Below are 17,034 nucleotides of genomic sequence, written 5' to 3'. Positions count from 1 at the left end.
AGGAATACAGATTTGTCCTCCCAGATTTGAAAATGTTTTTTGTTTTTTTACTGGGCATCTTACAGATGTCATAACCAGACTCACACAGTATGGGAAACCTTTTTTTTTTTAAGTCAAACTTGGGAATTAAATCTGTGCTCATGAACTAACCAGCAGGTCAGGGAATCACCTGCTGGGCTGACCTGGCTACATTTTTGTGTCTGTGTGTGTGTGTGTGTGTGTGTGTGCTTCTCCCTCTGTGTGTTTGTGTGCGTCAGTGAGGGACCCCTGTGAAGAGAGGAATGGAGGCTGCAACCAGCTGTGTCTTTCAGAAGGCAGCCGGGTTCGCTGCAGCTGCCGACCTGGTTTTACACTGGCTGGAGATGGCAAGAACTGTGAAGGTGAGGAATTACACACACACACAGACACAGACACACACACACACACTGACACACACCTTGAGAATTGATTTATCAAACAGTTTAATAAGAGAATGAAATTCACGATTTTTCCATAAGATGCAGCAACACTAACCCTCCTTTTGAAAGCAAATCTGCTCTATACAGAGCGGTATTGATTGAGAGGCTGATGTTGGAAACTTTACTTACATCCATCCTACTAAAATGAAAGGAAAAGCTTGAGAAATCTAAGACTTGACAAAGTCTTCCTGCTGGAGGAAGTGTTTGATACATTGTTTTGAAATCCTTTACCCATCCAGATTTTTAAAACCGTATGGGAGCATAGTTTTGTAATGCTGTGACAGTATGTGTGTTTGGTTCATTAACATCTAGTGCCAGAAACACAGCTCCAAACAAAGGCATCACTGAGTTTCTCTGTATCCCTTAAAATTGCTTTTACCTGACCCCCAAAAACTTGTGACCTTAAACATTTGTGACTTTCTGTCAGTGTGTGCGTGTAGCTAAAACTCAGGCAAGGGCTCTGAGTTGGTGTATAAACTATTCGTCTCAATATACATGTGTGTCTGTTCAAAAAACAGTTTCTTTTGCATTCTTTGCAGTATGAACCATAATAACCCGGGGCCTTCTGGTCTTGTGTAAACTGCAACTTGGCCAAGAGGGCTAGGTTACTTATTCCTAGTCAAAGAGGACAAGAAGACGTATGTCACCTCTGAAAATATCTGGACCCTGACTATGTCTTAATATGACCCAGAGATATTTTCTTGTGTTTTGCAATTTTGTAAAACAGATAAATCTTTGATACGAAATGTTTGCCATCATGACTTTCTCATGCTCCTGTGATTTTTATTCATAGAGCTCTTGTCAAGGAACTCAATGACACTTCACATACGTTAATATAAATAAGTTTGATAGGTAATAGAAACAACACACTAAAACAATATATGTACAACGCAAATCAATAATCAAACATTAAAAGCATTGTGTGTCTATCTGTATGTACAGTACACTATATCTCTGTGTAAACATGCCCACCTTTGTGGTTTATCACCTGTCCCTTATAGACATTGATGAGTGCGGTTCAGGCCATGCCAAGTGTTCCCATGGATGTGTCAACATGCTGGGCTCCTTCAGCTGTGTGTGTCATCCAGGCTTTGAACTAGGTGCTGATGGAAAACAGTGCTACCGTAAGTAAAAGCTGTAGAAAATTCCAGCTGACTGTTGAACACGTTACTTTGTGCAAATAAGGATTTTTGTCATTTAGTTTTCTTGTAAATAAGGAAAATAGATTAGAATACTTGTGTCCAGTGCAGTCGATGCAATATGTAAACAAAACAATTACCAAAACTACACTTGCAACATAGTTTTGTGTCTACTTAGTTTCTTGTATACTGCCACTTTAGTTACCAACAGATAGATTGTAATTCACACTTAAGTTAAATGATTATTTACTTCATGACTGCAAAAAAAAGACATTTGACATTTTTGACAAACATCCTAAGCTGCACTCTAACTTGCATGCATGCTTTCAAGAGTCTTAAGGAAGCATGTGGGATAACAATGATAATGACATGCCTCATAGAATACATCAGAAATGTCCGTTTCAAATCCAGTCCAGTCACATTAGATATGTAGGTAAGTACAAATGTACTTAATTACTTACTAACTTACCTTTCTAATTCCATTCCAACTATATCTGTGCTTAAGAATGGATTTTTTTTCCCCCTTCTCCTCATCTGTAACTTGTAATTACAAAACTGGGAGAAACCAAAATAGTCCTCATAAATGCCCCATAAACTTGTCCTTATGTTTCAGCTCTGGTTGTGCACTTTAATTGTGGTTTTGTTCCTCTCTCCTCCAGGCATTGAGATGGAGATTGTCAACAGCTGTGAGAAGAACAACGGAGGTTGCTCTCATCACTGTGAGCACACCACCAACGGCCCTCTCTGCTCCTGCAACCACGGCTTCCAGCTGGACCAGGACAGGAAAACCTGTGTAGGTAAGAACTTCTCTCTGTGATGCAGCTAAGTTTATGTCTCTGTCTACGTTTCTTTCCCTGTTCGTTCTTTTTCATTCACAATTTTCTGACTCTGCTTCTGCTTTCTGTTGTACCCTACCACTGCATGCCTTCCTCAGATAGTGATGAGTGTATCAGTGGGGAGTCCTGCTGCAGTCACTTCTGTAGAAACTACCCGGGTGGCTACGAGTGCAGCTGCAGAGCTGGCCACAGACTGAACCCAGACGGTTGTGGCTGTGATGGTAAGAGTGCTAGATTGATAGCAGTTTACCTAGACTGCTTTGTGTTTTCTATGTTGTGGCACAATGTGTGCAAGGACATAAATTCCAAGTGCGAATTTACTAACTGATTGCTCAACTGAAATTAAGCTTTTCAAGGCCATTGCAGAGCAGTAAACAATAAAAAGGGCATTTTTCTCACTAAGGAGCAACTGTTTTTGTACAACCTAGAGAGGAACTGCCAGATGGGTAGAAAAAGTTTAATTAAATGAGTACTTTGAAGTGAAACAAAAGTAATGGTCCCACCTGAACTTGATCTGCACAACCCGTCTGCCAGCAAACTCTTGTTATTAATACCCTTTCATTCTCTGAGCTGTTTGTTGTTTGTGTATTCTTCTGTTAGACAATGATGAGTGTGTAACAGAAACCTCAGGCTGTGAACACTACTGCGTCAACACCCTGGGAACATATGAGTGTTTTTGTCGACTGGGCTTCCGCTTGGATCAGGACCAGCACTCCTGCATTTGTGAGTTGACATTTGTATCATAGTTATTCTTGGATCGAATAGTTGTTGTACAACATGGACAATTAACACATTATAAGTGTTTCTGCCATCTAAAATCATTTGACTCTAATTTCGTACTGGTTGTGTTTAGCTCTGTATGGCAGAGAACTGGAAGAAGAAGAGGAGGAAGAGGATGAAGAGGATGAACAGCTGGAGGTCCACAGATTACCAGACCTGCTGTTTCGCAAGGCTCCTCAGCTCCTGCAGTACACAGCAGCCTTGCACTCCCGTTATGACACTGAGGATGATTATGGTAGTGATGGTGACAGTGAAAAAGAATTAGAGATTCAGAGGGAGCGTCGAGGAGAGCTTAGACTGGACAGCAGCATAGGTACAGTAAAAACCATAAATGATGTATGCCTGGTGATAAATTAAATAAATATTAGGTTTAATTGTATTGTTTTCCTTTTAAATCTCTATACCGGTGTTCTTTTTCAGTGTGTCTTGATGGCTCGTTTGGGGATGACTGCAGTGTGAGCTGTGAAGACTGTGTGAATGGAGCGTGTAGTGAAAACAGAGACAGATGTCAGTGTTCACCTGGGTGGACTGGGATCATCTGCAATGGGAGTAAGTGTGGTTAACAGCACATACAGTTACATCTATGCATTGTATATTACATCTTTTCTTTGCAACAAAAATTCTCAAAGATTTACTTTACGAATCTCTTTTACACACATTGGCCCAAAATACAGTCACACAGACATATAAATGTTGTGAGACAGTGGAGTGATGGGCTGTGGCAGTGTACAGGGTGAGTTGGGGGTTAGTAGCCTTGCTCGGGGGCAACTCTGCAGTGCCCAGGAGGTGGAACTGCCACCTCCCCAGCTACTAGATTTAGCTACCCTGGCACAGGCTAGCTGCTTCATATGTTTACCATATGAGTGGTACACGAGAGTGGTCTTCTCATCTGACTTTTAGTAAGAATGCAGATAAGCATATTTCTCAAAATGTCAAACTATCTCTTAAAAAGTTTGGGGACCTGAATATTTCATTCTGTAGGATATAAAATATAAATGACTCTCTGGCCAAGACATGTGCATGAACCAAAATAAATAATTTATGCCCAGATCATATACATGACAGGTGGATAATGTTAACAGCGCAGCACGCATGCACATGCACACAACCTGGTCTTTCCCACAGGACGCATCGTCTTTTAGGTCTATTTGAACCACACATACCAATGTGGTCTAGTTTTAGAGAGAGATGAGATAGCTCCCTGTGTGCATTGATCCAGGGCCATGTATCAAAACCTGTCGGCTCCTCTGCGTGGGAGGCTGGGTTGTTTATGGGCTCCCGAACACAAGAGCACCGGGGGAATCAATCTGTCTGCTACTGGAGCGAGGCCAGGGCCCACAGCAAGAGCACAGCCTGAGGCCAAGGATGTCCACTACTGGGTTAGAAAGCAAGGCTGCATTGTTCCCATCCAACTCCATGATTAATGGCTGTCTTTGGTCTGAACCCGAGTGGGGCTGGTAATCATAAGAGGAGAGGCACGTGGGACAAGTCCGTTAGAAGCAATCTGTCACTTTTAGAAACAAGCTCCTGAGGTGGAAGTATTCAGATGCACACCCTGGAGGTGATGTATCTGGACACGGGTAGCATTTTGAGGTAGAGAGGATGAGCAATATTACTGCCTGAAGCAAAGATATGGGAATTGTTAGAGTAGACAATAACATAGTGGTCGGACATAGGACCATATACTTCACAGGTGTCACTTCACTATGAAGTTATAGCTACAAGAAAGAAATATGTGACTTAATTAATTTAAAAGTTTGTGTGCTGAATGTACAAAATACAGTATCATCCTGGCATTACAGTATATTGTGTTTAGCTCCTTTTCTATAATACAAATCTCAGTCACAAATCTCTTTTAATTGTCTTCTTTAATATGTCTATCTTCATCTTAATCTTGTTTTTTTTATTTCACTTATGCAGTCAGTGTATTTTACCAAAAGTTTATACACACATAGCCTATTATCTTGTTTAAATTTTGAATTAACTTGACTTTTCTGTTTGCAAAATGTTGTGGCTATCTAATTACTGATTATACACTTAATTCTGGCCAAACAGAAAATCAGATGGCCTAGAACCATGTGTTGACAAGTTCCCAGAGTCAACTTTTAATATTATTGGTAGAGCAATATTTTGTGCTATTTAAACAGCTCTGTGTGTTTTGCATGTTGCCTCAACATGCCTAAGGAAACACCCCAGTATCAGTTCCATCATTATGAAGCAGAATGAATTCCTCATAACCCCACCTACTGTACTGTTCATTTACTTTGGTTGCATTTCCACATGTACACATCACGTCTGGTGCAAGTTATAGCACCACATAATCTTATATTTTTTGTGTCTATTTTGATATTACAAGATACTATAATGCTGTTAAGTCCATAGATTATTTCAAACTGGTTTGTCTTCCCATGAGTGACATGAAACTGCTGTGAATAAAGTGTGACATGGAATTTAAGCAGACATTCCCTTGATGGATTGTAACACTTTAGCACATCTTAAACAACCAGCTGGTTCATGTTGTAACTGCTAACAAGGCCAGAGAGATTAAGAGTGTCATGAGGGCACACACCATGGGGAAAGACAGGATGGAGGGTGGAAGTGTTGACTGACTTCTTAACACGGCTGCATGTACTTTCTCTTCCCTCATACATGAGTCTGTGTTTGAGTTCCAAAGGAATTGTCCACAGTTGGATTCATTAAGTCATACTGCAATTATTAAGGTGTCAATGCTCTTTCCCAATGTTTCCCTTTTTTCCCACCTCTCCCTCTCCAGCTTGTCCACAGGGGACCTATGGGCAGGCCTGTAATAGCCTGTGCCGTTGTCAGAATGGTGGCTTGTGTGACCCTGTGACTGGGAAGTGTTTGTGCCCCCCTGGGGTACAGGGCCTGCTCTGCGAGGATGGTTTGTATACACACATTTATATAGATGCACACACAGTACACACACAGATGTGAATACAACAACCAGGCTCCTATTCCCTGCTTCCAAACATTTTGTCCTTGTGACCCCTTAATATAATACAGTATCTCCTGATGAGTCTGTCATAGGTTGTATGTCTGCAAGTTGCGGGCAGTTCAGTGGAACAATAAATGTTATCCTTAAAAAACTCTTTAATTTGAACTTGAACCTCTGAAAATATTCAGAGGTTCATTTTTATCCGATAGGATAAAGCCACAATATTTCACAAGAGGGAAGCCAAAAACATTAAGAAAGGTCAATTATGTATTATCTTATTTGTCACCTGGGCAATCATCATGTGACCCACTATATTAATCTTGTGACCCCTTTTTTGGGTCCTGATCCCCAGGTTGGGAACCACTGCTCCACATTAGCCTTCAGTGTGCTGAATGTGTCATCTCATGTCAACACTGCCACAGATGTTGCCTTACAATTTGAGATGAGCACTGTATCCTATTTTTTTATTTATTTAATTGTAACCTTGTTTAAATGTTGGCTCTTATCACAGTGGAGCTTATTTTGACGTAAGTGGGCATCCTATCCTGAAGTATTCATGTTTACAGGTTGTCCAAGGGGTTTTTTCGGGAGGCACTGCAAAAGAAAGTGCAACTGTCCCAACAATGGACATTGCCATCGTCTGTATGGAGGCTGCCTGTGCTCTCCAGGACTTTATGGCCGTTTCTGCCACCTGCGTGAGTACCAACCTGACCTTATCATAATACCCATTGCATAATGGTGGTGATGATGATACTATCGCAAACAATTAAATAATACTGTCTGGTCATCTTTACAAGTTTAATGCCATTGATAAAAATACATTATGGTAAAGTGAAATATTACTTATATTGTATAAAGAAAAATGAATATACCAAACTGAAGATAAGTTCTGATGATGATATTTTTCTTATTCCCACGGATATGTGAGGTAAAAATATGATATGATACATATGATATGAAAAATGTGCAGTGATCAAAACCATCAATGGGAATCTTTCAATTTTGGTGTCACGATGATTAACATACAAATGGACAGGCACTGTACACTTGGTTAGTTTACTACCAGACTGCTACTACCAGATTAGGTTACATTTAAGAAATGATTTACAAATTGTACAAATAATGTACATAGAGCCTCAGCTTCCTCTCAATGTCATGTCTACTCTTCAACGCTGGCTGTACTTAGCCGTTTTGATGGTGGTACCAGGTGAGACGGCAGCTCTCGGGGGAGCCAGTGACCCTCCAGTTTTCCCTCAATAAGGTGGACTGCCAAAGCAAACTCCTCATTGTCAAGCATGCCATCCCCATCTACATCAGACAGCCTCCAGATGTGAGCAAGCACAGAGTTGGGCAGAAGGGTGGTTGTCATCCACTCTCTGACTTTGGTGCCACTCAGTTTGCCCTCATTTGGACTGAGGTTGTAGAAAATCTCATCGTATTTTGGCTTGAATTTCTCCACTGCCCACTCATCGAAATCTGCCTCACTGCTCTCGTCGTCTCTGGAGGGTTCTTTGAAAGGGTCTCTCCTGTAATGTTCGGGCCTGAATGTCCCCAAAAAGTCACCGTCCAACACACCATGGAGAGATTTCTTCCTCAGTTCTTGTTGTTGAAGTAAAGGCACCAGGTTTGCTATGTCAGTAGTCAGGAGTTTATCCAAGGAAGCCATTAGACTTGGTTTCAGTGTCTTGAACTTTGAGAAATCTTGTCCCAAAAGTTTCTCCTGAAAATATATGCAATCACATGTAAGGCTCACAGAGCACATTTAGGTAAATACATTTTATATTTCTGTATATATGGTATTTAGACAGCAATTAAAAAGTAATGTTTGACCTGCATCTTGGTGCAGTCAGGGAAGTCGCCGGCTGGGACTCGATGCTGTTGCTGGATCTTGGTGAAAATGACAGGAAGCTGGTAAATCAGATTGTGCTTCTTGCTTTCTTTGCAAAAGATTGTTGGCATCTCTTGCTTCAGGTAGCTGATAATGTGGGCGTGAGCCTAGGAGGGGATAAAGCACAAATGAAACCTAAAATCACCATAACTGCATTAGGGTTTGTAAATATTTACCTGTTGGAATTGAATATATAAAATCTCTCACCCTTACTAAGCGTGCCCTCTTCACCAGGTCATTCAGTTTGCGTACTGCAGCATTGCGCGGCAGGTTCCTTATGTCAGCCAACAGATCCTCCTCCTCCATCTCTATCAGCTGGTAATGGTCACACATCTGCCTCGGCTCTGACCAGAAAGATCCGATGTAAACCCTCAAGATCTCGGGGGTTCGAAACACTTTCCCCAGCGACCACATGAGGGCACCATAAACTCTCATGAGCTGTTGCGAGTCCACCCTGTCAGCTTTGTTGAGAACCACACGCAACTTGTCCTCATGGCCACACAGAGCCCCAAAGGCTCGAGTGAGCTCATCAGAGAACTCTAGTTTATGTGCATCAAACAGCAGGATGATTCGATCCACACGCTCTGCGAACCAGCGCAGCACTGCTGGGAAGTCATAGCCTGGGGATAAGGAACGAAAACACAGGGTTTTCATTAACACTGTATGTAATGGGGCAAGTCCCACTGCCTCAAGAAGTGGAGGAACATATAAAGTATCCCAGTGGCCCTCACTGGTTTCAAGCCATTTCAGTTACACCCATAGATTAATGCGTCCATAAAACAAAGCAAGGACTGCTTAGTTACTTTCTGCTCGTCTCCTCCCAACTCACTGTGATATTACTTTCATCTGCTGTGCTTCTGACTTGTTTGAATTGTGTTGGGCTGAAATGCAGCTACTATGACTCTTCTCTTAGCAGGAATGTAAATCCTTCTGACAGTGACAACGTTTTCAACCCTGTCTAAAAAACTGAAAGTAAAGACCCATTAATTCTTCCTGACATCGAAAAGGACCTTAGAAAGGTACTCTGTCTCACCTCGACTCAGTTTTCTTTTAGCAGCAGTTAAGATGCCAGGCGTGTCAATAATGCTGACACTCTCAAGGACTTTATTTGGCATCTGAACGCACTGAAACCTGCAAAGAAAACAAAGTGTCACCAAAAAGCATTCAAAATAATCTCTTTGCTATTTCTCATAAATTTGAAGTAACACTACATGTTTTGTTTCAGTACTTTTATGATATTGAAGGCAGAACATTGGAAAAAAGTAAAAGAAATAAAAATGATAAATGATAAAAAAGAGGAGGAAAAAACAACTCCAACACAATCATTATTTCCCTTTTCTTTCACTCTCTCTTTCTTCCTTCATCTCTTTCTCTCTGTCTGTTGTATCTTCTCACCTGTTCAGAAAAGCATTTCCAAAAGGGTCAAGGTTGCGAAAGGGCTTTTTCGGATCGACTGTGAGAGCATTGCCTGGAATGATTCCTTCCACCTCTCCATACATGAGGGCAGTGAAGCAGTCAGTGGTTGGCTCTGGTCCAACTCTGCTGCCAGGAAAATCTTGTTCTATGAGATACCTGAAGCCAAGCAATACCATACCACCAACATTATTACCCCCAACATACTGGTGCAATACATTCAGCAGAATACATGCACAAATCTGAGGTTTTAAAAAGTTTTGATCCTTACCTGATAAAAGTTGTTTTTCCTGTTGAGTACTGACCCATCACCAAGACCATTGGTTTGTTGTCGAAGTCTGCATCCTCATAGCTCGGAGAATGAAAGTGATGGAAAGAGTAGTACTTCTCTATCGGCAGCAGCCTCTTATAATAAAGATTCCTCAGCTCCCCAGTCACCATTTTGACATCCCCGAGTGTTTTAGGGTTGCTCCTAAGCCTGCGGATGGACATGGTGGATTTCTGCTCTTACTTTCTCAGCGTGGAAGAGGCTCACTCTTCTAAGACCAAGCTGAATGATGGAAGAATGTGCACAAGGAATATTATCAGATTCTCACAGCTGTCTGCTTCATCCTGCAGCGGGACATTTAGAGGGTGGAGAGGGTGTAACCAGAGCCTGCAGCTGCACCTAACATAAAGCCAGCGCCGAGAGGGACAGGGTGGAGTGGAGTTTTTGTTGCTGAGTAGGGACAATCTTGGCAAAATACATGCAGATTGATTGTGCTAAACATTTGAGTGGAGATGTGGCAGTGCTTCAGTTTTAAAAGTCTCACATACACATATGTTTGTTCAGTGTTTCTGTTAATGTGATAAAGTTTGCAGATGGCTACTGACAACACAACAAACTTTGCAGGAAATTGTTTGCCCAAATTGTCAGCCTTATCTCAAATTAGATTCATAATTATACAGTAGTAAGGATGAATGATGCACCATCATTTTATATAAATTGAGTGAATCTGGAAGCAGTGGTCACATGACTTAAACTTGCAGATGGCAGATGTTGTGATAATATGGTCGTTGGGTGTGTTCGTTTGGCTCATACAAAAATGTAATATGATAGCGCAGAAGGTTTAATTTCAATGTTTTTTCTCAATTAACCATGACCACCTTAATTTTAACAAACATAAATTGCTGGAAGAATTTGTTTTCTTTGTTCAACCTTAAAAAAAAAGACTCATCTAAAGTTGTTTTAGTGCAGTAATACTGTAGGCAGCTTGCTCTTCATATGAATGTAAGTGTAATTCTGTATTTTTTTGGTTTTACATGATACAAACATGCAAACATGTTGAAACCATTCATCGCTCTACATCAACCTAACTTATCCTTTTTTTGTCTCTTTTAAAATGATCTCGTCCGGCCCTCAGCTTGTCCCAGGTGGACGCACGGTGCAGGCTGTTCCAAGGAATGTGACTGTGTTCAAGAACATTCCACTGGCTGTGACCCCAAAACAGGGAGATGTTTCTGTAAGGCTGCATACCACGGCCCACAGTGTGAGAAAGGTATAAGCACTAAAACTACACCAACTAATTTCTTCACCGACAGCTTCGGCATGCAAGGAATTTTGGTTAGGATCCGTGCTTTTCAGGTCTACCGCCTAACTTGCACTTCTCAGCCACAAGTTGATTTGTGGATATATGACTGTATTGACTATTTCACAGCTTCATATAGATCCAAGTTTATTTCCTGGTGCAGTAAAAGGACTATGGTGCCAATAATTTCAGTTGCTCTGTGGGAAATACACTTGGAGCCTGCTGTTTCCTTGCAGTGCAGTTTTGATATAAACATGTACAATGAAAAAGCAGTTGAAGAAGTTGCTGTGATTGTTCTTAGAGACCAGCCTACAGTGATCACAGAATTAAGTCGATCACTGGTTAAGATCTTAATAACCTGTCTATGCTACGTAGTTTCACAAAATGTTTGCAAGTGTGTTTTGAGATTGTTAATCTTCCCCCTTTGCTGTGTGTGTATATGTCCCAATGTAGAGTGTCAGCTTGGCTTCTTTGGTGCAGGCTGTGAGCAGCCATGTGACTGTCCAGGTGGAGGGTCATGTGACCCCAGGACTGGAGAGTGCAGCCAGAAATGTCCTGCAGGCCTTCATGGAGATAAATGTCAGCTGGGTGAGACAATAAAGTGCTTTACATTGTTCAACTGTAAACGTGTACTGAAAATACTTCTAAAAATGAATGTAAGCATAAGGAGCACTTTAATTCAGGTGTAATCTTTGTTTTAGAGTTTCCTTCAAACATCTGGCATGCATCCATTCGATTTTTTCTTTTACTTTCAATGATTTAAAACACAGAACTGATGATGTGGGATGTCCCCATCGAACCTTGACTCAACAGCGCCCTCATGTGGCCATAACCTTTATAGTAAAGTATCACTGTGGATACACTGACTGTGAGCATGTGTGTAAATATGTGAAGTGCGTGGGCTTGAATACAGACACATGTGTCTACATGTGTGGATATTGTTTGCATACTTCATGCTTGCCAAATGTGTGCCCTTTCTGATGGCAACACAAATTGTTATGAATGAGTTTCTGAATTTCTCAACCTCTGTCGCAACCTTTTTCAATTTGCCTGTAAATCTTTCTTTATTCTGTCCTTTTCCATTCATTCTCTGCTACCTTTGATGGATTGAGTGGATTTACTAGGTGAAATAAATAAGGCTTTCTCTTGAATTCACCTGGTCAGTGCAGGTGTTCTTCTAAGTACAAACTGAACAACTGAAACTATGAGCGTTCCTCCACAGCAGGGTGTCCCCTGGCTGTTTACTCTGCCGGTTGATTGAAAGTTCAACCTTCTGTGTTGTGAGCTAAAGTGATACTGAATATTGTTCAGAAGCCTCTGGTAAAAACATGACTTTGTGTTTGTGTGGAGTGGACTAAGATAACAGAGCAGAGTTACAGTATGTCAGCACTAATGCGCAGTCCAGGCCTTGGCTTGCTGGGTTTGTCAAAGCCAAAACAAAAAAAGGAAAAACGTATCCACAATTTCTGGATTGTAAGTAAGTAAGTTGCAGGCCAGGTCATGACAGGGGTAATTTACTTCAGTTACTCCTGTAGAAGCTATTGGCAGAAGCTGAATAAATAAACAGAAAATTATTATTTTTTCTTTCTCAGCCCATTTATGCAATATTGCACAACCCTGGCTTGTGTTTGTGTGCATGTGCACTGTGACTGTTGTGTTGTATCTGTCTCTGTTTTAATGTTTTAATCTTCTGTGTTGCTAGCGTGCCAATCATTGAGCTACGGCGAGAGCTGTCGTCTGAGCTGTGACTGTGGACGAGCTCCTTGTGACCCCGTAACCGGACAGTGCATTTGTCCTGCTGGGAAGACAGGACGCTCCTGTCATGAAGGTGCATTTATTTTGGATGGTGTTCATGTTCCACTAATTTTTGATATTAGTTTTAGGTCATTTTAGCCTAATGATGTTTTGGTAGAAATAGAAAATGGGATGACATGTGATACAGATTGAGGACCTGTTTGAACTCACTGACACTGTGAGCCTGCAGTATTATCTTTAGCCCAATGAACCACCAGGATGTTTGTGTTCTTTGGTGCCTCGCTAAACCAAACCAGTTAGAAAGCTGCCCTTTGCTTTACAGCTTATTTTTCATTTAACACATTTTTCCCTAAAATAAGCAGCTTTAGGGCTTTATAGAGAAATAACTGACATAAGTGGCTTACTGCTCACTTAATCTGAAAGATATGTGATGCTCCTCAGACTGCCCAGATGGATTCTGGGGGGTGAAGTGCCAGTCATATTGTCCTAACTGTGAGAACAGAGGCTCCTGCAACAAGCAGACTGGCGTGTGTGACTGCAAACCAGGCTTCATGGGCAACCTCTGCCAAAATGGTGAGTTTTAATCTAATTTAGAGTCAAGAAACCATTTTGATGTGATGTTGTTGTCTTTTTGACCTTTAATTCAAATCTGTACATCCCAAACAAAAACAGCTGAACAATTAAGTGAATGGAGATTTTGCAATTGCTATGATCTGATTTGAGATTTTTCAGTTCCAGTCAAAAAGAGTGGATTACTAAAGCATGATCCTATGAATGTTACCTTGTGTACAGAGTGTCCCGCAGGTTTCCATGGGCCGGGCTGTTTAATGCGCTGTACATGCCACCCTGATGCTACTTGTGACCCACAGACTGGACACTGTATCTGCCCTCCTGGCAAAAGAGGGCACGACTGTGCAACATGTAAGAACTGTAATTATCCTTACAAAAATCATAATACTGTACTTCATTTCAGTTTAAGTTTCAAGAAATTACAGTGTTAGAGTGGCAGACAACAACATGACAGTAAAACAGTGAATGTATTAAAAGTTTGTGCTTAACTTTCACTCCAATATTTTCCGACCTTCACAGCATGTGAATCTGGTTACTGGGGGCAACAGTGCCTCAGTAAATGCCAGTGCAAAGAGGTGTCTGTGGGCTGTGACCCAGTCACTGGTCAGTGCATGTGCGAGGCTGGCTTCACTGGAGACCACTGTGAAAAGAGTAAGTTTACTTCTTAAATATCATAGTTTCAAAAGATATATTTTAGTGAACACTGCCACCTAGGGGCGATTGTCACTCATAACATATTTTGCGCTCATATACAAGACTGGAGGTGTCGTTTCCTGGATATTTTGTAGCATATTATAGCATGTGTTTTATTTCAGTGAGTTTTGCATTTTTTCCTACAGTTCTGGGATTTATCTTCAGGAACTAATTTAGTACCAAGCATTGCACAGCACAAGATAGTGTGTGAAACAGTCAGTCAGTGAAACTGAAATAGTTTTTGTTGTTTTGTTAAATCACTCTTGGTCTGTCTTCCTCATATGTTCACTGTTAGAGTGTGTGAATGGCAGCTATGGGCAGGAATGCGCCCAGCAGTGCCAGTGTCAGAATGGAGCCCTCTGTGACCATGTGAGCGGAGCCTGCACATGCTCTCCTGGATATGCTGGCACGTACTGTGAAAAAAGTAAGATTTTCTTTTTTCTGATTAGTGACTGTTTTGAGAGAAAAGTGTTTTTTTTCCCCGAACTTATCTGTTATTTTTGGAGTAATTTTAACTGAAATGGTATTAAATGGTTTTTAGCAATTTACAAGATTAATTTAAGGTCCACTTGGCAGTTGGGACTTGTAAGAATAACAAAATTAATTATATATAATATATAATTATATAATTATATAATAATTAATATTAATGTACATGAGGTTATATTTTAAAAGGCTTGTGCTCCTTTGACTAAAATGTGAAATTCGGTTTCCCTTCTTTCACTTTAAATCATAGGAATATGGTTATGCTTATTTTTTCTTAAAGCTGAGCACACAGGTAATCCAAGATAATTACTCACTAGTACAGAACCCTCCCTCCACCTGTCCTCCCGTCCAACACACACGTACCTACTCAAACAATACACTCCAGCCTCTCAATTGTGAGGATTTGCTGCTTGTTTTGCCGTATGAGGAAGTAAACTGAATGTCTTTGGGTTTGGAACATGCAGTCTATCATCAAACTTCTCATCTATGCTTATGTGAATTATTTTTTACTATTATCTGCCTTTTTTCATTACTCTATTAATCCAGAAAAATAATAATAAAATAATCATAATTAGTTGCATTTTATATTTAATATTATTAATAGTGAAATTGGATTGTTGACAACATTTTAATCCCTGAATTCAATTACATTTAAAATTTTACAGTGAAAGATTTAAATACTATATTCGGAGGCACTTACATTTTATTCTCCGATTGTTTGTTAAACTATCCACGCTGACCTTGTTGAGCTTTAAATGACGTGGGACAAATGCGATCGCCCATTTGTCTAAAAGCTTCCTCTCTGTTGTGAGAGACATTAGTAGTCTTTAACTGTGAATACACTAGAGGGCGCTGCAGGATATTCTTCTGAATTTCTCACCTCTTACGCGTTTCAGTGAATCATCACACAGATTCAATGAATCATCAGATTGTCCAAGTAATGTCATAAGCAAACCACTTTAAAACCACACAAATCCCAAGATATAATTTGTATTAGTCATTCTGGGATAGATGGACTGTAATTCATAGCCTGCAGTCTTTTTAAGCATCCTGCCATAGCAAACCCTTCATGTAACAAATATTCTTCTCATCATTGGGATATTTTTACTGAACTGAAAGACGTACCAACAGTCCAACAGTCTTAACAACGTAATAGATTTGTTCTTGATTATAGTCTTTTGACTTGAAGTGGCCCCGTGTTATTGCAAAGTGTAAGATTTAGTGTAAGTGTACTACCAGGCCCAGAAATTCATACCACCTCCATAGTGCACGGTGCATTGTAAATCATGGCCATGTCACATTAGAACAGAGCTTCACATCCCCAGTCATAACAGTCTAATGGCCTCAGACGCACACGTCACTCTGATTGGACGTTGCTGTGGAAATAGGGCTATCGGTCTGACCAGATTCTGTTTTCTGAAGGCCTTTTCTCCTCAAACAGAGGTGTCCAGTTTCTCAGTCTTCTGCTGGGCCTCTTCCTTCAGGAGAAATCAGGAAGAGGCCTGGGCTGTGAGAAGGACCAGATCTCTCCAGTTCGTCTGTTCCACAGAATTAAAATGGAAAGAGATGACTTTTCTTCTGTGTTTGATTCTACGTGGGCGACGTTATTCATGGGAATAATTGCTTTCTACAAGACTCAAGAGCTTGTTACTATGGCAAATGCATAGTTTCATTGAGCATTCTTGTGGCCCTGAGGTTGATGCTAAACATTTCAGTGAAGTTTTGTCAGAGGAAACAAGCTATTGTGCTGACATGGGTCCCGCACACTAGACCACTTCTTCAATTAACGTGGATGGAGCTCTGTTTCTGGTGTGCAGCTTTGATGTTTGCATCAAAATAGTTTGTTTGGTCGCAGTAAAAAGAACTCTGGTTCAACTGGCATCGAACATCCGCGTTATTGTCGAAGAAGCTGGATTGTTTTATTGTTGTTGTGTTGACCTCTTTCAGTGTATAGACCCTGAATGGCACCAGGAAGTTCTTTTCTATGTTCTCTCTATCCGCTCTATTTCTGTGGTCTGCTCTCCCCGGCTGTGTGGTCCCTGGACCTGCTTTATGGGCTGACAGCAGTGGCTCTTACACAACCAGGGATCTGGAAATAATCCTCCTGTCTTAAAGAGCTCATTTAGTCTAGAGATGGAGTCTTTCAGCGTTGGAACAGTGTGTGTGTTTGTGTATCTGTGTGTGTGGGTGTGTGTGTGTGTGTGTGGTGAACTGAATCCTCTGTGCCTACCTATAAACAAAGACACAGAGGGATGAGTCTTCACTTACAAACACATGCAGACACTGTGCTAATACCAGATGACAGATTGCTGCTCTGTGGTTTATATGGAAACCAGTCGCCCCCTGCTGGCATAAACGATCAATAAACAGAAGTGTCAGTATGTCCCCTGAAGATTTAACGTAGAGTGTGTGTGCTGCAGTAAACTGTGTCTGCTGTACTTGAAAAGGAAGCAAAGTGTTTAAACATGTTTAGGTGATTACTGAGTCTGGTA

General features: G+C 40.9%; 2 protein-coding genes across 2 annotated transcripts in view; one reads left to right on the top strand and one right to left on the bottom strand.

The window, feature by feature from the left end:
• The window catches only part of zgc:158328 (uncharacterized protein LOC567225 homolog), a 57,280-nt gene that overhangs the window by 26,222 nt on the left and 14,024 nt on the right, over window positions 1–17,034 (top strand). Inside the window, exons 8-23 of the mRNA XM_035679975.1 lie at window positions 258–380; window positions 1,460–1,582; window positions 2,257–2,394; window positions 2,532–2,654; window positions 3,034–3,156; window positions 3,287–3,526; window positions 3,634–3,762; window positions 5,987–6,115; window positions 6,736–6,864; window positions 10,874–11,008; window positions 11,492–11,626; window positions 12,741–12,866; window positions 13,235–13,366; window positions 13,586–13,714; window positions 13,883–14,014; window positions 14,352–14,480. Of these exons, the coding sequence (XP_035535868.1) occupies window positions 258–380; window positions 1,460–1,582; window positions 2,257–2,394; window positions 2,532–2,654; window positions 3,034–3,156; window positions 3,287–3,526; window positions 3,634–3,762; window positions 5,987–6,115; window positions 6,736–6,864; window positions 10,874–11,008; window positions 11,492–11,626; window positions 12,741–12,866; window positions 13,235–13,366; window positions 13,586–13,714; window positions 13,883–14,014; window positions 14,352–14,480 (2,175 nt within the window). The remainder of the gene's footprint in view (window positions 1–257; window positions 381–1,459; window positions 1,583–2,256; window positions 2,395–2,531; window positions 2,655–3,033; window positions 3,157–3,286; window positions 3,527–3,633; window positions 3,763–5,986; window positions 6,116–6,735; window positions 6,865–10,873; window positions 11,009–11,491; window positions 11,627–12,740; window positions 12,867–13,234; window positions 13,367–13,585; window positions 13,715–13,882; window positions 14,015–14,351; window positions 14,481–17,034) is intronic.
• On the bottom strand, window positions 6,954–9,962 carry LOC118341661 (EH domain-containing protein 2-like). The gene is made up of 6 exons (XM_035679976.1): window positions 9,742–9,962; window positions 9,453–9,629; window positions 9,091–9,188; window positions 8,265–8,677; window positions 8,000–8,164; window positions 6,954–7,889 (listed from the first exon to the last, which is right to left on the bottom strand). The coding sequence occupies exons 1-6, from the start codon at window positions 9,960–9,962 to the stop codon at window positions 7,329–7,331; spliced, it is 1,635 nt and encodes a 544-aa protein (XP_035535869.1). The 3' UTR covers window positions 6,954–7,328.

Source organism: Morone saxatilis, unplaced genomic scaffold (genome assembly GCF_004916995.1).
Source record: "Morone saxatilis isolate NCDOM2014 unplaced genomic scaffold, NCSU_SB_2.0 Contig8, whole genome shotgun sequence".
NCBI classification, from domain to species: Eukaryota; Metazoa; Chordata; class Actinopteri; family Moronidae; genus Morone; species Morone saxatilis.
The sequence above is the reverse complement of the archived record's forward strand: the minus strand, read 5'-3'. Positions and strand labels throughout refer to the sequence as shown.